Consider the following 24,529-nt stretch of genomic DNA (forward strand, 5'->3'; position numbering starts at 1 on the left):
ACCTACTAAAACCAAGAGGGAGTTAAGAACCTGCTGATTAGAAGGGCCCCATATTTCATTCATCCCCCTGATCCTAAAATCCCAGACTTCTCATATTTGGCTTGAAGAAAAAGTGCATCTATTTTCATAGCCTCATTTTCTGAACACCTACCTCCTGAAGAACTGGAATAACTGGTGGATTTCTCTGCTGTAGAAAGTACAAAACCATAAGAATATAGGCATACGAAGACAGACTACCACGGGATGCATCACCAATATCGCAGCGCTGAAAAAATACATTTTAAACAAAATGCTGAATTTACATTTCACTGTTCAAGACTAACAGCTATGTCAGAGAGCAAATAGAAACCCCGTAAGTAACAGCAAATATATTCACCTCATAATTAAAAATTGTTTTATGAAGCCTGAAAAATAAATGCACCCAAGAGTCAACTGCCATCTGGCAAATCCACAGCATAATTTGTCTAACATAAAAACAGAAAAGCTTTTCATAGCCAAAATACTTTAAAAAATTTATAATGCGCCAAACTGAAAAAAAAAGCCCAAATCAAAACCCCCAAAACATAAATCCCAGGTTTCAATACTATAAAATTTAATTTTCCTTAACTCATGCTTCAAGAGCTGTTTCTATGATTCCTTATTATTTTGGTTCCCCCTCCCCTTTTTAAAAAATAATTCATTGACAGCAAGTATTTCCATGTTGTACTGGCAATGCAGCCATTTTGCTAGCAAACATACACATACCTAATTAAACCATGGTGCAGCCTGCACAACACTGTGCAAAACAAACATCCCTGAGCAAGTCAGGGAGTTGGAACTAGATGAGCTCTAAGGTCCCTTCCAACCCAAGCCTTTCTATGACTCTGATCAGTGAATTACCTTACTATGCTTGAGTATCTCATTACAGTATAACCTCTCCACAGCACCTGCTTCTAAGCTACCCTGTGCTTTGAGCCTGTGTCATATCAAGCAATGCATTTTTAACCTCCTAGGGCTGGAAAAAACGGATTCACAAATTACTTTCACATTAGCAGCAGCAGTGACAGCTGTTCCTGGGTTTTCTGCCAACGCAAACAGAGGAGGAGGCATTTTACTTAAAAACAGAGTACTTGTACAGCTACAAAGTCACTTCCATACACATACATTCAGGAGTGTATATCCCACAACTTGGAAATTTCATCTTTGCAGTAACATTTTTAGAACACACACGGTAGTATGCAATGTTACCAAAAGAATGTAAGATTCATTATTATCAACACAAGGCATTTTTAATCTGGACAGAGAAGAGACGTGGCAGTATTGTGCACTACTGTGACCACATCAAGAAAAAAATCATTGCTAGTCTCAGTGACAGTATAATGAATATGTCCATTCCATTCTGGCACAAAGTTATTTTATTCATCGTGATGTATTTTATTACACGAACATCTGGTAGCATGAGGCACTCTCTACAAGCCATTTTTTATTTGCCCCAGTTCCACTAAGCTTTCTTTGGATGTGCTGTATTTAATACTGCAGCTCGAATAAAAAGCAACACCATGTTTCAATTACCAAAGGCTATATAGTATAACACTTTGATAGAATATCGTAACAAAAGATGCAGGAGATTTGACATTTGCAAACTCTTAAAGTCAAGTGTATGTCCTAGGCACAGCAAGTAGAGACTCAGACATTCATTCATCACCTCATACCTACCTACTCCTGACTTTTATACTAAGTAAAACAAGGCAAGTGTGCCAGAAGAAAGCAACAGTAATCTCTGGGCTGGTCCCAGATATGGAAACTTGGGAAGCCCATGCACATCCACACGCCCCTACACGTTACAGTTACCATTTTCTCCTATTTTGCTTGGGGCTTGGGTGGGGTTTTTTGTTCGTCATAATTGCAGCTGGTTTGAAATTGAAGAAAAAAGGAAAGTTTTCCTTTCATCAGCTTCCTCTGACACAGAAATCTTTCAACAGATAGCAGAAGGTACCAGGATTTGATTTTGACACACTATCAGATGGAGCACGGTAAGCTTAAGAAAGTGCACTTCATATCAACAGCAGTCTAGTGTCTCCTCTCCAGTTGGTATTGGCAAAAGGCAAACTCAGTGGCTGCAGCAGGAAACAGTGTATTGTACAAATAAGTGCCTTCTTTTTATATTACCTTTGCAAAAACTTTCATTGTGTAGCCCAGATATTGCACCCTAGGATCAATAGCTGCGTAGGTAGCCAGCATCCTTGTGTTATGCTGTGCCTGGAAGAAGGGGAAAAAAATTAAACTGGTGACAGGGTGAGCCAATTATGTACGAAACTGTGCAATTTCACAGTGTCAGGTGAAAGCTGGAATGAGCTGTACTATTCATGATGGCAAACAGGCCATGGTGGATGTGGCACTAGTGGCTTTTCAGAAGCATCCCCAAAACAAGACTTTTTGTACTATAACCTGCCCTGCCATCAGGTCATACACAGCTACCTGGGTTGGGCTGAGGGTGTGGGCCACTGAATTTAAATGATGTAGAAGAAATACACAAACACACAAAAGCATTTTCATTCTGATTTCGAAACTATTCCGTCAAATGGTTATTTGGGTAAGGGAGAAAGAATTAAAAAGCTTTCTTTGAACACAAGAGCAGACACAAACAGATGCTTACCAGTGTATTGTACAAACTGATATCTCCTTCCAAGCCACTCCGCCTGTGTTCAAACTTTACTATAGGCACTTTGGCTGTTGTTATAGGCAAGATGTTTCTCAAACCTGGGGAAGCAACACTTTAGTACATAAAACATTTCCATTAACAACATTTATAGTAAATCTAACTGCAAAACAAATAATACTTTAAAGCACCTACCTGGATGCTTCTTAAGAACTTTTGCCAAACCTTCTATTATTTCTTTGCAGTTTAATTTCTAGGAAAAACAAATATCACAGCTTCAGATGTTAAAACGCAGATCCTATTCCAACAAGCACATCTACTATCACATATATTTCATAGATGAAAAGTCTATGTACAAAAAGGAGCAAGCATTAAACCAGCACATGAATTTACATGAACTCATATGCTCTCTGTGGACATATACGTTACACTGTGTATCTCTAAGGCACCAAAAGTAAAATATCTTCCTTCAGTTGTGCAGAATGCAACAAGCCAATGTGCAACTAGCAAATCCGACCTTTCCTGTGTACAGAAATCTTAACTGAATTTAAAAAACCTTAAAGAATCCTTGAGTTTACAATAGCAGATTTTATCAATTTCAGAACTCATACCTCTGCATTTTCATGACCTTCCAATGTCATGCAGATATCTAGATCACTGTCCCGAAATCCAAATCCATTCTTTGAGGAGCCAAATAAGCAAAGCCTGGCTTTGTCTGATCAAAAGAATAGACAAGAAAAAGGTAAACTCTTTTACAGTTGAATGGTAAGTGCTTAGTATGAAATATTGCTTAACTGTCATGTGCAGGTGCCCATAAAAATGAGCTTAAAGAGAGAGCTTACAGTGTCACTTCAAAGACTTCAGCTTTGACAAAGGAGGAAGCACAATACTTTAGAAATTATTTATAGAAAGTAAGGCAGGATAAAGTCTTATTTTATGTAATTTTTTTTGTAACTGAGGTATGTTACAGTTACTATAATCATTAAATGGCATCTCCAAATGTGGTGCAGTATTTTGTGGTACGCAACTGCACTTTCCTGCTTTACATAAATCACAACAATGTGCAGTCACCAGTACAGCTTTACCCCACAGATAAGACAGAGCTACTCCTAGGGTAACCAATGTAATACTTCTGGTTGCATTCAGAGTTCACCTAGGTTGCATATTTTTCCTGTGACCAGGTAAATTTGGTCAATGAGTTTTTGTAATCATAACATACTCTGCAAGAAGACACAAGCAAGTAAGATTACAATACTTTATGAAACATTCTTTGCCAATTGCCGTGTTTACATTTTTGTTTGAAACACAATATTACTAAGTATTTTCATTCTTGGAAAGCAAAATTACGTAGTTAAAACAAATTCCTTCCCAACTGCAAAGAATACATTTATCAGTTCAACTGAAACCAATGCTAGGAAAATAGACCTAACACTTATTCACAGCTTTTTTTCCTAAACTTTAATAGAATCAGAAACCTTAAGTTTTTCAAGGCTTTGTAACAGGTCTCAATTTTCAACTGCTGCCAGTAAGTGGAGGCACAGCCAGGGGATGGATTGGAATTCCTAATTCTTTAATGACAGGTCAGCTACAGCAGAATGGCCTTCCATGGACTGGAATTCAGGAGACCTGGGTTTGGCACCTGGCTTTAGCACTGTTTTACACCACTTATGAAAAATCACTAGGCATCTCTCTCTGTGCCTTGACTTGCATCACTGTAGTAAGACACTTCTGCTTGTTTTATATAGGGGATGTGAAGATAAACTCGTAAGATTTCTATGATACTCAAGCACTGGTGACTAGGCAACAAAAGTCCTTGGCCCACGACCAAAGCTAACACTAAACCCAACCAAACTTTCTTTCTGGCCCGACTGGAGCAGTCCTGTGTTTGCATTGCTACTCTGGCAGCTCTTCCTCCACCCTAGGGATGCTTCCACGGAACAGCATGAAGAGATTGTTCAATGTCAAAGTCTGCAAGACAGCTTTACGTAGGGAGGGAAAAGAGATGCCACTGCTTCAAGCAAGGAGAACAAAATGAGACAAACCACATCTTTATGCTCTGGACAACATGACTGAAGAAAGCATTCTGAAGGATCACTACCTACTGTTACATACCATTATACTCTTTTCGAATAAATCTCTCCAAACTTGCCAGTATTTGTTCTCTGTTTTGTTGCTCAGATAAAGGAGGGGATAATTCATCTAAGTAAAAACAAATTTAAACACAGTTAGATGTGACCTTCAGCACCTCAAAAATCTTTTTCAGCCAATTAAAAGATTAGATGAGGTTTTTTTTGTTATGTTTGCTTTGCTAAAATCTGTGGTTTTCTTTTTATATCATTAAAATCATCAGGATTTTATTTCAAGACATGCAATTTTTCAACCACAGAGAGGCTTGGTGGGCACCTGGCATCCAGCCAAGGTTAGCCCACCACAGCACCCCCAAAAGATGCCACAGAATTTGGCAAATACAAAAACTAGTTTTGCCCAGAGCCTGGTTCCTGGGGAACACCAGTAGCTTTTTATAAACAGTGAGAAATACATAATATCAGTTTCTGAAATCTGTTATAAGGTATCACAACAATGAATTATCTGAAAATTAAAATATTTTAATGGCATAATAATATGCCATTTGTAGCCTAGGGCAGCTGGAAGAGCTTCTTCCTACTGAATTGGAAATAATTGTAAGTAAGTAATTTAACCCTAGAGTATTTAATATTTCCAGGTTACAGATCACAGTATACAGAGGGGTACAAGCACTTTTTGAACTTACCAAAACATCTTTTACACACTATATCGAGTATTTCCCGAAATCTGTCTGTCATCGGTGGTAGTGGTTTTAGATCAATTTTCTTGAAATCCTCTGGGCAATCATTTTTGGAATGTCCATCCCGTTTGCAGATGCTGCATACTATAGTTGGTGGCTTTTTTGGGGAAACCAAAGTGCATAAATGCAATTTTCCTTTTAAGACAGTTCAGCAGATTTCCAAGCAACCAAGAACATTTAACATATGAACAACAACAGAGCCTCTACAAAGAGCAGAAAACCTCTCAACAAGCTGCATTTAGCTCTCACAGTGCCTAAAAGCACCTGGAAATTCTACAAGAAAGTAAGAGAGAGGGGGGAGTAATAACCAAAAAAAACAACACCCAGGATCTTTTTGTGTGTGTAAATCAAAAAGCTTTGCATAAGATGGGGGAACTGACCATCTAATCCAAACGTGGATGGTGATGTTTCCAGTCCTGAATAACAGGGACTCTACAAAGGCCAGAGCTACCACCCGTAACACAGACTGAAACAACCACCGGGAGAATCCCGCCATCCATCCGCCCTTAGGTTTAGTGACTCAGAAGTAATGGCCCAGTGATACATGACCAGCACTGCTTACCTTTCCTGAAGTAAAAATAAACTTATCAAATACATAATGCATTTCTTCTGTTGAGAGTCTGCCTTCCTCTTTGAGATCATGGGTTTCCAGCACTGCTTTGCAGCTGGGCGAGGTAGCTGGGGTGCCAGTGCACTTGGTCTGCGGAGATGACTCCGTTACCAAACTCTGCCTACTTTCAGCATCAGAAAACTCATTACTGGAATTTGTGTCATCAGGTTGATGTGCACTGCAGTTACAGCGGTGGCTGAGCTCATCCTCAGGTAGACACACTGAAATTTCTAAATCATCCCTCTCTTTAGGTGATTTTTCATTTAATTCACAGCATTCATTAGAAATAAGGGGTAAAGCTTCTTCTTTGTCTTCATCATAGCTAGAGTCCAATGTTGAAAGTAGCAAAGAGTCCATGTTGTGGGAAGTACATCTTTTGGCTACATCTTCTACCACTTTATTACATTCAACTTCATTCTCTGGTACGTTACATCCGCTTCCTGTATCTTGTTTATCTACAACATTTTCCCCTTGTGGAAGGCAACAGTTTGCTACAGGCTCCTCAGATCTTGTGGATTTCTTATTATTAATTTTCCCTTTTTCTTTTTTCTTGGTATCTGGCTTGGATTTAATCCCATCTTTACTTTGTGGACATGCAAAATATTTATATGCTGTCCTAAATCGCTCCAGGATGTACTCAAATACCATCTGGCTATTTAGACTTCGTGCAACATTCCTCTTTAGTGCAAAAGGATCTAGGAAGAAAAAGAACAATTTAATTAGTAATCTTTAACTTCTGCATTTCACAAAGCAGATGAAATCCCTAAGTAACTATATGGCAGTTAAAAAGAGATTCTTATATTATAATCCAGAATTGTATTTGGATATACTTAGAGAATGTAAGACCCACAAGTTTTTTCAGAATTTTTCCATACAAAACATACCCCCATACAGCCATGAATGGCTGACTATCATAAACCATTCTAAATTCTGTTACTCAAAAAGAAAACCATGGGTATATTGCACCATTATATTATGGTCAATTTCTAAACTAGAAATTAAAATAACCATACAAAGGCAAAATAAATAGAGGCCTGCCAGAACCTTTTTTCCTCCACTGAAGAAGGATTTTAATTTCCTTTCAGAAATTCATTTGTCTAAGAGTAACATTAAGGATGTAAGGATTGTATGAACCAATCTCACCAGGATCCATTCTTAGTCCTTCCTAACGATTTCTAGATCAAACATGTTTTCCAAGCAAAAAGAGCTCCTGCATAGTTGCTATAAGTTTGCCTGGAAGACAGTACCAAACTGAGATTCTGTTACTTCATAATATCAGCTACAAAACTTAACATTGAAAAAAAAAAGGCAAAAATGAAAAGTAAAAAAACATAAAGCAAACAACACAAATAGCCCAACAATAGCAGATGTCAGAACCAGAATGCAATCTGGTTTTTTGAAATTATTTCTCGTTTCTTCCTCAATGATTTGTCCTGCCATCTTACAACCCACATGTTGAATAAACACCTCCCTACTTTTTCTGAACTCTAGCTAAAAGTGATTGAAGAAAAGAATTGGGAGAGGAAATTAAAGTCACAGGAGTGATCTCAAGACCCACTACTCAACCTGTGCCTCAAGTATTCATTGCTTGTTTTTCTGTTTTACTTTTCCTTCTCACTCTTCTTGTACCTTATTGACTCATCCTTCAATGTACCTCTGTACCTCATTCTCTGTCTGTATGATTCTCTTTGTCCTCTCCATCGCCTCAAGTGTTACAGATAAGCCACTTCAGCAACATCTCTAGAAAGTGTTCAAAAGTCATTATTCATGCTTTTATAAAATATCACCTTACATGGTTTCTTAGCCTTCCTCAAATACCCAATTTCTCCATTCTTAAGGCCAATTCAGAATGCCATACATTGCTCTGTAACTCAGTGACTTGCCGTGCTTTTTAGACAGAGAAAACTTGTCTTTAAAGAGATTAAATAGCTGACAAAATATATATTTAAAAAACTTGTTGTCCAGATTCTTGTAACAGATTTGTAAGTTAAGCAAATAAAGATGCTAATGCAGGATGACTACAGAACTGGTAAGGGATCAGCCTACCTTCAATGGCTATTCGCCTCTTCGGCCAGTTTTTATTCTCTCTGGTTAAGAGCTCTTGTACCCGTATGCTGATGACATATTCCTCCAAAGCAAATTCCAGTGTGTAAAACTTCAAAAGTTCCAACCACAGTTGCCCCAGTGAAACTTGGTGAGGGGTTTTGAATGCCAAGAGAGACTGAAAAACACAGACAAGAATGCTCAACTGCAATAAGAAATGAATATTCCTCCATTTTTTGTCCTGGTTCCATCCAGCATCAATGTTTAAAAATAAAAAAATTGGGGTGAGAGATAGTGAATGGTTCTCAATGAAACAAAGCCATGACTTACAATCCCATGTTTCTCTTTTGCATTGCTTTGGTTGTCCACTTCTGAGCTTGCTGCCTTCTTGCCACCACCTTTTTGTTGCTCAACTTTAGCTTTGCTTTCTGCTCCAACGGAGTTTTTTGCTGCACCATTTGTGGGTGGTTTGTACTCCCACCGTACAAATTCTTCATCTTCCACCCCCTTCAGCTGGTGGTCATCTGGCCTCTTCGAATCAAAGCCTTCAATCTAACAACAATTAAAGTGGCTCTGAAACAAGACTGTATGTAATACACATAACCACAAATTTTCAGCAAATGTGACACTTACTACTGTGGTATTCATACTCCTCAAGATTAACAGATGTCAGAGACAGACATTCAGAGAAATAAAGAAGAAAATAATTGCCTTTTCTCCAAAACACAGATGAAACAACTATACAGCCTACTACAAGCACCTTTTAAAAAAGTCTTCAGAATCCAGAATCTGTGTGAGGATTAACTACTAATGCATTTTATTTATCATTTTCTTTGGCAATCAAACTTTGCATTTTTATGAGGTGGCAGAACACAGAAATAATGCCAACAATTTTGAACAATAAGGTTACTGTATTACCAAATCACTTACCCAATTGCCCAAATAGGACGGTAAAATACGTGGTTTTCTTTGTTGAAGAAAAAATATCACCATTAAGGCAAAGGAATATGAGGGAATCCCACCTTCAGCCTGACAGTCAATGTGACAGAGCTGTAAGAGAAGAAATAATCACTTTTCTGATGTAACACCAGAATTTTAGTTTACAATCTATTATAAAAGGACAAGTACTAAAGAAATGTGAGAAACATTACTAGAGTGGAACAGAAAATCCTGTATCTCAGAAACTGCAGTGATCATGCCATGCCACATACAGACAAAATACAAACTGTAGCAATTCATACAGTGCCTTAAGGAATTCTATCTTACCATATATTATTCTTTTCAGTTTCACCACATTTTATGATTGTGGAACATGTTTATGCTTCTGTCTAGAATTTCAGTCAACTCCAAAATGTGGAGTGGCATCTCATGTACAGAGGTGGGGTGAAGTAGTGGCATGAAATCTTTTCTACGAACATATTCATGATATATCATACACTACATTATACACAGTGCTTAAAAAGAAGTATTGGGGATAATTAAATAACTTACTCTAGCCCAGTAGCGGAAAGCCAAAACCAAGGGAATCAGGACAGGCTCCAGTTTACCAAGTGCAGCCAGCAGGTCAGTCGTAAGGCAAGCCACATCATTCCTAGCACTTACTTTACATGTCAAACCACTGCAATCACAAAGGCAGAACAGATAAAGAATTATCACTTTGTGATACAGATGATGCTTGGGGCAGGAGCAAGGTGGGGCATCACACCCACCATAATAAAAACATCCATCAGTGTCTCCCTATGTAAGAACCTGCATTTTTTAAACAAAAGCTACAGAATTATCATTACATCTTCTTTACTATTAAATCATTAGTTGCATTTAGAACTTACAGCAGTTCATTATAGCCAAAAATACAAAACAGAGTTAAGAATTTGCTGTAAGTTCTGCCATTAATTTTGTTATCTTACACAATTCAATTGCCAAGTATATCATCTACATTCCAAACACTTAAACAAATAAGTAAGTTAATTAATACTCCAGACCTGCTGCATATTAAGAGTCAGTAAACCCACAGAACAGCTTGTCAAAAAACTTTCCTTTAGCTTCTCAGAATAATTTTTTCTGTTCTGTTACAAACACAGGAAAAGACAAGCCCATTCTTGCGTTTACTTCCCCAGAGTTTCAGTCCACACCTCTGGCCAGTCAAGCAATCATGTTCCATTTTGGAGGTTGCTACTTCTTAGGAATTTACTGAAACTGTCAGATGATGTGTCCTTTCTGGCAATGTGTACCTTATAAAATGTTTTTAAACTCTTGGCTTAAACTGCTGGCAAAAAATTTAAATAACTGAAAACCACTCCACTTTTCCTCCAGTTAACTAAAAGAACTTTTTCAGACTCCAACAACCAGTGAGTTCTGTATAGCACACACACACAAAAAAAATCAGCTTTCTTTCTAGATTATATTTCTGTGTAAGAGCCGTTTCCTTTTAATACAAATGTTAGCTGAGTGCTACAGTAATACTTCTTGTCAGGAGTGTAGGCAGGCAGCTGCTATGGACAAGCATAGTAGCTCATTAAAAATCTTTTTCAGTCACACATACCTTTTAACATCTTTGCAAAAGACAACAGGAACTTTGGCATGGAAATCTGACTCCACATCTGAGTAGACAGCTAAGCAACGAGGAAAAGAAAAACACATTCTGTTTCAAAGTTTTTTACAGTTTTCCCAATTCTGTCTTTAAAATTATTGTATTTATACCATGATTTTTCAGAACAACTCAAATTAAGTGCTGCATAGTCAACCAGTATCAATATTTTCTGGTTAATTTTGATGCTCACCACCAGTATCAGACAGCCAGGCTGTGTTCCTGACAGAACATCGAGGTAACAAGTTTTAGGAGCCTTGGAATAGCTCTCACTCATGTCCATATGCAAGTAGAAAGCAGCTTTTGAGTCTACTGCTTAGAATTCCCCCTACAGAAAGGTTAAACATTTTTGCTCTGGCATCTGACACTACTGCCCCAACTTCTGGCAATCTGGACTAATGAGGCTGCCATTCTATTGCTGCAACTTCTCATCCCTCATTCACACAAGCACTGGTGTTCATAAAAATCACATTCATAAAAACAGCTTAGATATCTTGGTTGAAAACGAATCTATTTTTCCAAGTTTACAGAAAAATTGAGCATAAAAACAACTAAGCAGCAGATAGAATGTTAAATAGAAATGAGATGCAACTAAAACTCACCACTGTTCTTCAAGATCTCAAGCACCTGGATCAGAACATCTGGTTGACTCATCTACAATGACAGAATTAGAGCACGTTACATTATTGAGACTAATATTTTATTTTACATTTCATTTAAAACTACTTGGGCTGCACAACTAGTAACTCTGTGTCCCTCAAAAAAGTGAAATCACATGTCAGTATTAATGAAAAAGTTAACTGTACCTGTCTACACCAAGAAAACAGGTATCAGTGAACCTAACAGGCAGCTTTCTTTTAGCCTACAGCTTTTTAGCCAACATTTCTGTTCTAGTTCCACATTAACAGACTCCATAAGGGTAAATAAAAACACTTGCCATATATTCAACTATTTAATGCCAACCTATACTACTAGAAATGGAGGGCAATAAAGAATGTAATGTCAGGACTTTCCCAAGGGTTTTAAAGGTTATCACTTTAAAACATGTGCAAGTGCAGCAGCTGTCTATCAAGAATGTGCTACTAATATCACACACTAAACATGAACCAACTTCATTATCTAAAGGTAAATTATAATGCTCTGCAAGAATTTCATACCATAAACTATAAATTGGGATATATCATCACCTTGAAAGTGACTAAACCATAAAAGGAAAAAATGTCACTTTCAGCCCCAACTTTAAAAGGAGGGGAGTCAACACCTTCAAGCGTTTAGAGTCTGAATCATGAACACATGGAAGCACACTTACCCAGAGCCAATTATTTTCATATTGCTTCAGTGCTTACTCAAAAACAATTTAGAAAAATCTAGCATAAAATTGTACAAACGAAACAAAAAAACTACCCAAGAATTAAAGTTACTTAAAGAGCAATGAAAACTTCCTCCATAGCACAGCTGACATCAAATCAAAGATTAGACACTTTGTGCTATTCTAACACCACGTGCCCCAAGGGAAGATGAAGTCAATGGAATAGAAATAAATGTGGATGGCCTTGATTTAAAAAACAGTCTTAGTTAATACAAGATAATATCTACACACCTTAGGGGGGAATTTGATATCAATGTTAACATCGCTGGTCTTAAAAGCAAATCTAGTTAAACAGGAGCCATACATCCTCAGGGAACAGTCTGGAGAAAGAGAAACGTAATTATTTAACAGCTAGTAAATAAATTTTTCTTTAGTGGATGACACATACCTCGCTTTAGATACTGCACCTCACAAGTGGCACTCTCAGATTAATGAACATTGAACCCCTTTCTCATTCCTGTGAAGGGTAGGCATTTCCATAGCATAACATCAAAGGAAAACAAATAATTCAAATACTGTAACCACCAAATGCCTGACATTTTCCAAGCCATTTTGAAGATTTTTTGCAGTGCAGCTTTAGTTCTGTTTGTTTTTAATATAAAATTAAACATGAAGTAACAATAACTGTCACCATCTCAGTGTAGGATTTTATATAACAGCTTTTGTTAACTACAGCTTGATTTTACTGCAGCACTTAGCCAATTATAAAATTCTTTGTTGCCTCACAGACTTTTGTATGAGGCACCAATCTGTTGATTTCATCAGCAAGTTCCAACACACAGTTCATTACAAAACACGCACATAAAACATAACTTCAATACAATCCAAGGCATGGAGTTCAGTGTTCGCTCAGCGTTTTAGTTAATACAGTTATCTGCAAAGGGGCAGAACTGATCTAAACTAACTAGGAAGCACCTACTCAGCAATAATGAGAAATGCCATTCCATTCCATAATTTATCCCAATTCATGATACAATTTTTGCAGATGAAAACCTTCCTGTAATAGATATTAGGGTCTCCCACATATAAATCAGCTAAAAAATGAGTGTTCTCAATTCTTCCCAAAACCACCACCCTGCTCAAGCAGGGTCACCTACGGCAGATTGCTCAGACTGCGTCCAGCTGGGTTTTCACAATCAACAAGGATGGAGAGTCCACAATCTCCCCAGGCAACCTGTGCCAGTGTTCAACTAGCCTCACAGCAAAGAGGGTTTTTCTTGTGTATCTTCCTTTATGTGTGTTCTGACCAAACACATTCCATCAGAAATCAACAAAACTACTCTCAAAAGAGAAAATAGGTCTCACACATACATTGCTTCAAGCCTATTTTCACTGCTTAGAAACCATCCTTCTCAGAATGAAAGTCTGTATGGCTAATAATTTGCAATTTCTTCCAATGGCTTACATAGTAGTAAGAATTTTTGCATAGTTCTAATGTGAGCTCAAGAGAAAATCATACCAGAAGATCAGATGTTTTCTACACAGTGCATTAATTAAATTTTTCCTAATTTACAACTCAGGAAAACACATTCACTAAAACATAGCTGCATTTGAAAAGGAGAATAACAAACTGTCATTTACTATTACAGATTCCCCTTCCACTACTCCTACACCTCCACAGCAGCTCATCAGTCCAAACAAGTAAGCCAGACAAGTAACAATAATTTCCCTGAGTATTTACGTAAAAATGTTATGTGAAAAAGCTTTGTCTTATGCTTCCCACTATCAGTGGAAAACTCAATAGAGTGCCAGAACAGAAGTTTGCACTAGGAACCACTTATTACAGAGCAAACAGATTAGCAAACCTCCACCCTACAAACCCCTGCTCTATTCAGCACCTAATGCGTAAGCATATATTTCATAGAGTACCTAAAACTAAAGCTGATCATCATGCAGATAACAAAATCTTTCTTACTGCTGTATTTTTATAGTGCAAAGGGAAAAAAAAGGTATTTCTAAATCAAAAGGACAGATAGAACAATACTCATTTCAAGATAGATTAAATTAAAAATTTGAAATCTTTTTTTGGCAATGAGATTAATACTTTCTTCTGTTCGGATGCACTGAACACCAAACCACTGTTAGCACAAAGTCAACATCACTGCAGCTCCAAAAATCTGATTTCAAACTCCCAGTGTACTAACTATAGGAGATGAGGGGAAATCAGTGCAAAGAAGCAAAAGCCAAATATTATCCTCCTTGTTATATTATCCCACCACTTTAAAGAGGATCAATAAACACATCAGAAAGAAGGACAAATAACCACAATCATGTTTTCCTCTTTTTGTACATTTGTTAATTCTTTTAAAATCAACTGCCAGCCTGTATTAAAAAGTCTGTATATATTAATATTTTATAATATTAAGATAATTTAACCCCAAATGCACTCATTCATCATTAACGAAGGTATCAAAAATAGATGTAAAAATAATGAAAAATTTTCACCTAAAGCAAATGGAGAATACTATGAATACCTGGTAAGGGCTGTTGAATAATTTTCTCCATCTCGTTTACAATTTCTTGCCGAATTCTGAAGTCCTCATCTGAGATGCCTTGTTCATTTGCTGCCTCAATGAGTGTGAAACTCAGAGCAGCCAACTGTGCAGATGAGGGTGGTGGGAGCGCTCGCAGCTCATTTTCTTCTTGCTTTTCCTGAATAATTGGTGGATGATATAAGTAAAAACCAGTATTTTAAGAGAAAAAGCTTGTCTCTTACTGCTGTATGACATTGGAACACATTGTTTGCTGTTTGTGTTATTCTATTTACATGGTGTCCTGACCAAACACTTCCAAAGGCAAGAACTCTGCCTGGCTTAACTGGCAAATACAGTAGTGTGGCTCTCAGGAATAACAGCAGATGCTCAGTGTTTAAAACAGAGAATGCTGTTTCACAGCTGGCAACTGGGGAGGAAATCTTCTGTATTCCATTCCTGAACCACAGTTTCTGACAGTTCTGAAGCAGAATTCATCCAAGAAAATAAAAAGCTGTAATTGTTCCTACATAATGAAAGTAACTGAGCTGGAAAAGCCACATGGATTTTTTTCAGAATGGATTGTACTTGAAGGAAAGATATCAGAGGCAGAAGAAGTATTCCTAGTTCCAAGAGAATTTTATAAGTTGAGTCCCATTACTGCTTAAACAGCTGGTGCCAGAAAGTACTGGATTTAGTGCACCCAATCCAACAGCAAGAACATGTCAGATGCATCAAGTCATTTGGGACTCAAGTCATTTGGGACTAAGTACAACAACCCCTTGTTTCATGAATTCATCAACTACATGAAAGATATGACTGAAATAAATAATAACCATAAAATATTTACGCACTAAGAAAACACAGTACAGAATGAAAATGTTTGTCTAGTTAGTTCTAGGCTGCATCTCTCAACTCTTCTGTTCTTATCTGAACAAATTTAGTGTAAGAAAGAATAGGAGCATTTTTAAAGGGCTATGGGATTTTTTTATGTCACTGCTTTAAGATTTTTCGTGAGTCGGGAAGCCAAAGATGCTGCTAAGATTATTTGATTGTCATGTATCTCTTAAAGCTGTAAATAGGAGCATCTCATGAAGTAACATTTAGACAGTTACGTAGGTATCACCATATTGTTGCACACAACATAAAGCTATCTGGGGTAAGTGTTAAAAAGTGAAACTGCTCTCTGTCCTCCAGAATTCCCTTCAGTGCTAAAAAAATCTCATTGCTCAATTTTCATCTTCATGCCCAGATGAAAAGCATGGTAAGAAAGTGTTTATAGATCAATCATAGGGCTGGCTCATTTTTTTAAGCATGATGCAATTCAGGAAACAGTAAGAGAACCAGAATCCTTTACAAATATCACTGACCATAATGTAAAAACGTTACTTTCTGAGATTTAATGGATTTACGGCATTTGGAGTCTTCCAGGTGATGACTTGCACACATTTTAGAATTAGAGCACTAATGAAAAACAGAAGTATGGCAAGAAATACATGAAAACATGAGAAAGTAATTTGACTGAATTTTGGGCAATGGTTATAGAAAGAGTGATTTTAACCATCTAAATCACAAAATCCAACATACTGGAGAATCTGTAGCTCTTCATCAGCATTTACAAAAATGGGCTGGCAAGAAAATCTGTGCACCTTTTATTGGATTTCTTGCATGTAACAGTTCTTTAGAGCAAACCATAGCACCATGGTATCTGGTAAGGGAACTGGTTTTCTCTTTGTAAGCCTTAGAACTGTATCTCATATTAAACACATTAATAAACCCAAAGTGATGATGAGTGAACTGAATCCTTCCCTCCTATAACTCTTCTAAACTTCACATGGCAGATAAATTAAAAAAAAAAAAACCAAACCAAAAAAACAATATCCCCAACCCCACCTCCAGTCCCTGGAGGTCTTGCTACCAACAACATTATTTTCAGAAAATAGAAAAACTAAATATATTTATATACATTTCTCACCTAAGTTACCTTGCATTCTGTTACTAAAAGTATGATGAACTGCTCACTACTCAGAGACACTAGTTCAGAAGCAATGACCAAAAATGTCCTTTCCTCTCTGCCTGGACAAATAAATCATCAAGCCCTTCCTCTCAAACAGAAAATAGAAATTTGTGGATCTCTGCTCAGCAAACAAACTTTCACCTAAATGAACATGACCAAAGAAAACAAACCACGTAACAAAAAAAAAAATTGTTTTAATAGAGAAAAAAACCTAAAAAACAGAGAAGGAAAAGAAAGAAAAAAATAGCCATAATTTTGTTAACTTACCATTATATTTTTCTTATGACGTTTTTCCTTAATGTGTTTGTGAGCTCCCTGGATATTTTCAATGTGGACTAAGCAGAGCTTGCATAGATACTGACAGTTGGTGTATTCTGGGGAGCGCTGAGGAAAAACGGCCATAGATTAAAACAAATGTTCCCACCAGTGGTGCCTGAAAAGCTCAATTCTTTGATTAATAAACTGTATTTAACTATTACATAACACTTTTAATGTCAAGGTGCTTTGTAATCATTAAGCAATCTTCAAAAAACAAGCAGAAATGGATTTCGACCTGTATGACTAGAGGGGAGAGCGAGGGAAGGAAGTGAGATGACTTGAATATTACATTTCTCAGTAACTTTAGTGAGGCAAGATTATGGCTGAAGAGTTCACGTTTCTTAAGGCTGACCTAAAGGCGAGTAAGCCATTCCCTTGTCAGGGAAGCTTTTAATAACTGGATAAATCTCAGCCCACCTTTCTCTGATGAGGAAATGACATCAACTCAGCCACGTCCAGCTCTGCTGTTGTGTCACACAGGGTGTCTGGCCTCGCCCCAGCGTGCTGAGCAAGGGCTCCAGCTCTGCCCTGTTGAAAAGGGTGTGGCTGGGCAGCCTAGGAAAACAGGGCACTTCCTAATCACTGTGCTCTGGCCAAGGTGGGATCCTCTGACAAGGGCTGATGCTATCCCACTTTGATGAATACTCTGGGATGCTCAGAATTGGACAAACATGCAGAGCAAGCACCTTTTTGTACAGACAGGCTGGGAGAGACGGAGTAGACAAATGGAGAGTGGCCACCTGGGAGATCCCAGGTCTGCAAGAAGCAGCCAAGCCTCCAGAGATGATGGGGAAGAAGGGAAATCATTTTCCCCAGGGTTCCAGAGCAAATACCATGAGTTTATTCAGTCAGGAAATCATTAAGATCTACTGGACTAAAAGACAGAAAGGACCAACTCTGCAAAGAGCAGGGGTTTTTCCCAAATACTCCACTTTATCTGTCTCATCCTGCAACTGTATTTTCTTGTTCCAACAGATCACAGCTACAGAGATTGGGAACCTTGTGATAAGCTCACTGCAGAGATAAAAGGGTTCCAAAAAATCCCTTTAGCTTTTCTCCAGACTTGTTAACATTTTTCCAATAACTTTTCAGTTATAACTGGGAGAGAAAAAAACCTACTTTAACATTTTCATCCTAATTCTAATACATCTATATTTACTAAAACCAAAAAGTACACTGAAACCCCCAGATGTTTAAGCAGTGACACAACAATGAATGATCACCATTTTAAGACACTAAGGTGGACCACAGATCAGTTAAACAAATTTGACTTACCATATGGAGACCTAAACCACTGTTAAAATTTGGGCAAGTTATTCCACTTACTGAGTTTGATCTTTTGCTTTTGGAAAAAACCGAGTCTGATACTCTCCTACTCCAGAGTAAATGTCAATTTAAAATACTGTTTTAATTACCAAATTCATTACACTTTAATTACTAATTCTCTTTATCCCTATTTTCTCTAAGACAGGTACCTAGTAAGATGAAATTAAACATCCATTTGGAAAACGACTTACAGACAGTTACACCTGGCTACCTGGGACGAGTCAAGTATTTGATGTCTGATGACTGAAGTAGATAAAAAATATTTTACCACTCTTTTATAAATATAGAAATAGAAATATTTTGGAAAAAATTTTGTATTTCTTTACAATATTGATCTGCAGTATTATGTCAATAGATGTTGCCAGGAAGGCTGAATCATGTAATAAGTTTTATTTTGCCTTTATTGTGAAGACTTTTAAAATCATCTAATTATGTTTAACTCCAACAAAAAGGGCAAAAGCTCAAAATAGGAAGACAAAAAGTTACAGACTATTACTTGGGTAAGTCAGATGCATCCAAATAAGCGAGGTCTCGTGAAATTTGTCCTTGGATATTAAAAGAGCTAATCTATAAAAGAGCCAGTTGTATTTTAAAGAGCTCACAGAGAATGGGAAGGTTCCAGATCATTAGGAGAGAGAAACTTAAGAATATCTTTAAAGGGCTAAATAAGGCGAGCCAAGGTTTTAGAGACCAGTCAGAACTAGCATTCAGAAAAATACTGTAATAAATTATTAATAAGCACATAGGGAAAAAACAGGTCCTAAGTGACAACCTGATCTGCTACAAACAAATTGCACTAACCCAGTCTTAGGGTTGCTGTTTTAAAGATAAGTCATAGCTCTTGAAGAAGCAGCAGCAGACGTTGTATTTGAATTTTACGAAGTTTTTGCCACTTGTCATAGTATCAGTCTCAAAAGGAGACCATGAACACCATCTAAATAAAGAAAAATAAGGTGGGAGCAAAACTGCTGAGAGAACTGTCCTCAGAGCACTCATACCTAAAAGCATGTGCCAAGTATTCTTCAGCAGGGGTCCTTGTGGGGTCAGAAATATCCACACTTTTGTTGAAGAGTTAGGAAATGCAACAGAAGGTGCGCTGACTATAAATGTAAAATATATTAACTTGGAAGAGGATACAGAAGATGTAAAATGACAAAAATGCAGTGATCATAAACAGAGAAATGGACTAAATAAGCCCCAATCAAATAATACCACAGCAAAGTATCTTTCCTCCTTAGGTATTACCAACTGCAAAACATACAGGGCTGAGAACACCTGATGGAGCAATTCTTAAGGGAAGGCTATAGGGATCATTGCTGGACCAACTATACACCAACATCCTACTGCTGCTAAAAAAGCAGAGATCCTAAACAAAAATGCCATATTTCAGATAGATGAAGTCAGCTTTCCTCTTCATATGTAAGACTTCAGCTGAAATTGTATCTCCAATTTTGAACACCAGTTACATGATGGGTGTCTAGAGAAAAGCAACAAGAACAAACCAGGAACTAAAATCCCCCAAGACCAATTAACAAAGAGAGCCTAAAGACGGTTTGACTGCAGGAATGGGAATGATTTTCCCATTGTGTGTGATGTGCAGAATGGTGTGAAAAAGAACTAATAAACTTTTGGTTATTTTCCTAGGACAGCATATGAGGGATTAAAATGCTAAGAGACACTTGCATTAGACAGTAACAAAAACTTCTGGGTTACCTACACTGACATCAACATTTGTTTCACTAGAGATAATATTAAGAACAATTTAGGTGAACATTTTTAAGCAGTTATCTTCAATATAGGGACTGGGACTGGTGAGAGGTAATGTACTAAAGAAAGCTCAATATTCTTTTCAATCCTGCATTCTGAGTTTCCAGGGAACCAGACTTAAACCTTACAAGATAAAATCTTCTTTAAGTGCTGGAACTGTAACCCTTCAGATCTAGAAAATTAAAAAATACTGCTCTGCAAAGGCTACACGTGCCAGAAAAGGAACACTAAGTTTCCAATCCATATCATATGCCACTATGAACAACTAGTCAACTACTGGAGACAATATCTTAGATCAGAAAGTGACTCATTACTAAGAAGAAAGAAACAGAAGCAGCAGGCTGTAGTAAAAACACCACCCAACCAGAAATATGGTGATGGTAATGAAAGAGGACACACATTTTCTTTTTTATCTGATAAATAACCCAACCTACTTTTTCAAGTCGGGAGATATAATCTCTTTCCAGACGTTCTTCAGCTTGTTTCAATCCTAGCTGCTGTTCAACTGTCAGATTAGATTCATCAATAACACCAGTGTTTTCTAAATAATCCGCTTCCAATGTATGTTCTTTTGTTGATTCAGAATTCTTTATTTTACCTAAAGCAAGAAACAGTTACTTCCTTCAGAGTAATTCAAGGAGAGGAAAAGTGAGAATTAGAGTACAGAGCAGTTAAGAGCCAGACACAAATTAGAACTACATTCCAGTTTTTTGTCCAAGACTGGCCAAGATCACCTTAAACATTAAAATCGTTCCTGTAACTAACCAATATTTTAAAAACACTTCAGAGACTAGTCTGCTACTCAGAGTGCTATCAAAAAGACAAAAAAAAAGGGAAAATTAATTTTGTGTTTCAGTCAAATTAACAGTCTCTTAAACTCTTCAAGACAAGAAAGGATTTTGTCATGCAGAACAGAGTAAACAAGATCCTGATGCCCTACTGTAACAGAAACAACAAATATTAGGCATAAAATTATTGTACACAACACATTTTGTTAAGGAACTAAATCAGAGAACTGCCTCAAAGACATTCACCCACATGACCTTACAGAGCCAGTCACCAGGCAATGGCAGCCCTCAGCCTGGAAGCTGCTGGAGTCACACCTGAACGCTCTGTGACACCTCTTGCCCACAGGCAGCTGCCACTGAGCTCTGCAACGCTGCTGCTCCCAAACACAGCCCAGTGCCACAGGGCCAGTTCCTCCAGATGCCTATGGATTGGTCACAGGCCACTCATCTGTACAAACATCCACAGCAAATGATTCCAGTTGCTTTTACACAAGCAAAAATGAGAGTTATTTGTGCTTTGTTTTTTCTTTTCCTTATTCTTTCCTTTCAAATGAGATCTGTGACCCCCGACTAGCAAGGAATCAAAGCTGAGTAAGTTTTCAAGTCCTGGTTTTTCAGTGACAGATGGTCCCCACAGTACATAATGGTGGTCTACAAAGAGCTGACTGATCACAGGATGCTGCCACTTGAACTTGTTTTTCCTGTTAAACACTAGTAAGATGGCTAAAAAAATACACACGTTATTATTTTCCTTGTATTTCCATACAAGCAACTGCTGTAGCTGTGGGAAATACTTCAAACACAAGGTCTACACTGGCTGGCATCCTAAAACAGAATTTTTATTAAAGAAAAAAATGCGTTCTAAAGAAGTGTGATAAATCCTGAGCTATGGGATTAACCTGGTGAGACAAAGCTTGATCAATATATTTAATTTTGACATTGAAAAATATGTGTAAGAATTGCACACTCATAAGGGTAATCACTGGTGGATGATACGTATTCCAGAGCTCCCTAAATCAAAAAGCCACCTGCCAAAGCCTCTTCTAAACGCTTTTAGTAACAAAAAGAGCACAACAGTCACACAAAAAAAGTAAATATTTCCCCTCTACCTATAATAAGAACTTTTTTTGCCCATCTTGCCCTGCTCCTTCTGAAAAGCAGTAATAACTGGCATTTCCCTAAGTGGCAATGATATTAGGAAGGGTTCCCCCTTCATAAGACACTATAGTCACAAAATTGCCTAAAACCCACACACACTAAGTAGCTTACAAAGATGTTCAGGTCTTAGGCATAAGAAAAAAGGACAGCTATTATCATAATCTCTTGTTCTCTGAGCAATATGCTTGTATTAACATTATGTTCTCTCTAAATGCAACCAGCAACTTAGTACATGTGAAAAAAATAACACGAACAGAAACATTTCAAAGCCCATTTCAGCAATTGCATCAGAAGAAAATGGAATAAGGCAGTCTTAACTAATACTCACTGAAGTCATCAGGCTTATGTTCCATTTTTCTTTGAGCTGCAGCAGTCTTACCAGGATCACCAGCCTGATCAACACTAGTCTTCAAAGTATGAATTCCCACTGGATTTTCCAGCACCAGTTTCCCTTTCTGAGTAGCTGTTAAGCTTTCCATACTGACCCCATTCCCTGAAACATGGGAGCCTGGAGCGTTTTCTCCCACTGGTTGGGCTTTTGTCTGTTTCAGATTTTCCATCGCTGATGATACACTAGAAAATTTTTTTGCTTTTCCATGACTTCGATCCTGAACGTTTGATCCCATATCTTTAGTTCCAGGAATACAACTATTTACTTTGCATGGTTTATTTTCTCCTTGTTTTTCAGAACAAACATCATTTTGTTTACTTTTTTTGCTGCTATTCCCACTTGGAGAACTTCTCCCAACATCCTTCACAGATTTGTCATTTCTATTATGTTTATAATTTTGATTAATTGTAACTTTGACTGTTTTGCCTTCCTCACAGACAAGACGGACAGACTTCCTTGGGTCATGATTTCCATTCTTTGAGCTCTTGGCCTCTTCCATTATAGTGAAGACCTGCTTCTCCTGTCTCAAGACCACTTGAAGTGCAATTCTTCAGCAATCTGCAGTTGATTTTAAATCCTCTGTGCAGGCAAGGATCGTAGCTGATTGTCTACTGAAGAAATAATGATAAGACATTTTTAAAATGAAGGAAAAAGATTAAATCTCTATGTAGACAGCACATTAAATAAACTTCTCTAAAGGAACGCGTAAATACAAATTATTATAGGAAGCATATTCCCTCCACAGGCCTAAGTGCATTTTCATAACACATTCCAGTATTAAATTAAAACTCATGAAAATCTTGATCATCTTGATTTGTATTTAAAAGAGGAGGGATATGAAGAGACAAAAAAATGGCAGAACATGCTAAAAACTACCCAGTGATAAACCTGCCAACAGCTTGCTTTTTTCATTCCTTCCTATTTCTGGCTTTCTGAACAAAAACGAGAACCAAGATGTCTGCAACTACACTGGGAAAAAAAAAAAAGAAAAAAATTAACACATCTAAAAAATACCACTCAATAAACACACAGCTCAAATTAGCCACTAGAGAAAACTAATTCAGTTTCCAGCAAGCAAGCTCCATTTTATTAACTGATTTTAAAAAGCATTTAGAAATACAGCTCAAAGTATTAATAATAAACCTGACCGATCACCTGCACCTCCTAGTCTCAAATAAATTAGCTGCCAGCAATTAAGTTAGATTTTGCTTAGCAAAAAAACCCCCACAAATAGTAAATATTTTGTTTAGCTGCAGATTAACTTCCCTAATCTAAATCTCAGCCCTTTAGGTGGTATACGATTGCCTGAGCTTTATGATGGAGGCAACTCAAAAGTTGTGTTTCCAGTGGGAGGAGGTTAAGCACAAGTCGGTCTGTTTGTAAGGAATTACTCTTATTAATATAGAAAATGAAGGCAAGAATCTGCAACAAGAACTTGGATTCTTTTTCTAATAACAACACTTAGAGAGCAATTTAAAACTATGAGAATGAAGCATTAGACATAGAGGAAAATTAATTTTGTAAAACTATAGCAAAATATAGTGCAGAGTTTCTCTATTTCCTGTCCAGCTGCATACTTGGTAGGTAAATGCATGACCCATGGAAATTTCTGTGTTTTAGAGAACCCATCACTTATCATTTAGTGAAGAAAAGAAAAAATAGAAAAGTCTATGAATTACAGCTATTAAAAGTATCACGGCATACTTTGGTACTTTAAAAACAAGAACCAGAATGAAGGATCAGATTAAACTGTCTGCTTAAAACAAACAAACAAATCTTCCTGAATATTACCAGTATAAAGTACAGTAATTTTTTTTTTCAGGCTATATAATACAGTTACTGTCTCTCTCACTTTCAAGACACAAATCAGAAAATACTTCAGGACACAAAGCATGTACTAAAAATGGTTATCTTAAGTCTCTATTGATATAATTGAAAATACGTATCTTTCAAAAGTGAAAAATCAAAGAAACAAACAAAACCCACAAGAATTTTCCTGAAGATGCTGTTAGCATCACATTCTTTAGTAAAATATAAAACCTGAAGAAGTAAAAAAATCTGCATTCCTAAATTTGTTCCAATGGCTAAGTATTTTATCTCACAAATACATTCAGTTAATATTGCAACTATTTTCTATTAAACACTGATTGCACCTGATTCTTACTTCTAGATCAAAAATCACAAAGATTAAATAATATTTGCCTTTGGATTGTAGCCAGTCT

General features: G+C 37.1%; 1 protein-coding gene across 2 annotated transcripts in view; it reads right to left on the reverse strand.

Annotated features, from left to right (window-relative positions):
- Positions 1–24,529, reverse strand: part of TUT4 (terminal uridylyl transferase 4) — a 44,335-nt gene that overhangs the window by 13,048 nt on the left and 6,758 nt on the right. For both annotated transcript variants that reach the window (XM_082287379.1, XM_082287380.1), the window contains exons 2-20: positions 22,245–22,918; positions 20,405–20,568; positions 16,827–16,943; positions 14,546–14,723; positions 12,303–12,391; positions 11,305–11,356; positions 10,658–10,727; positions 9,607–9,733; positions 9,046–9,165; positions 8,446–8,667; positions 8,119–8,293; positions 6,025–6,767; positions 5,409–5,559; positions 4,751–4,837; positions 3,250–3,353; positions 2,834–2,891; positions 2,636–2,739; positions 2,149–2,238; positions 152–265 (exon numbers count right to left, since the gene is read on the reverse strand). In XM_082287379.1, coding sequence (XP_082143505.1) covers positions 152–265; positions 2,149–2,238; positions 2,636–2,739; positions 2,834–2,891; positions 3,250–3,353; positions 4,751–4,837; positions 5,409–5,559; positions 6,025–6,767; positions 8,119–8,293; positions 8,446–8,667; positions 9,046–9,165; positions 9,607–9,733; positions 10,658–10,727; positions 11,305–11,356; positions 12,303–12,391; positions 14,546–14,723; positions 16,827–16,943; positions 20,405–20,568; positions 22,245–22,806 — 3,327 coding nt within the window. In that variant the 5' untranslated portion in view covers positions 22,807–22,918. The remainder of the gene's footprint in view (positions 1–151; positions 266–2,148; positions 2,239–2,635; positions 2,740–2,833; positions 2,892–3,249; positions 3,354–4,750; positions 4,838–5,408; positions 5,560–6,024; positions 6,768–8,118; positions 8,294–8,445; positions 8,668–9,045; positions 9,166–9,606; positions 9,734–10,657; positions 10,728–11,304; positions 11,357–12,302; positions 12,392–14,545; positions 14,724–16,826; positions 16,944–20,404; positions 20,569–22,244; positions 22,919–24,529) is intronic.

Source organism: Coloeus monedula (genome assembly GCF_965178545.1).
Source record: "Coloeus monedula genome assembly, chromosome: 9".
Classification (NCBI taxonomy): domain Eukaryota; kingdom Metazoa; phylum Chordata; class Aves; order Passeriformes; family Corvidae; genus Coloeus; species Coloeus monedula.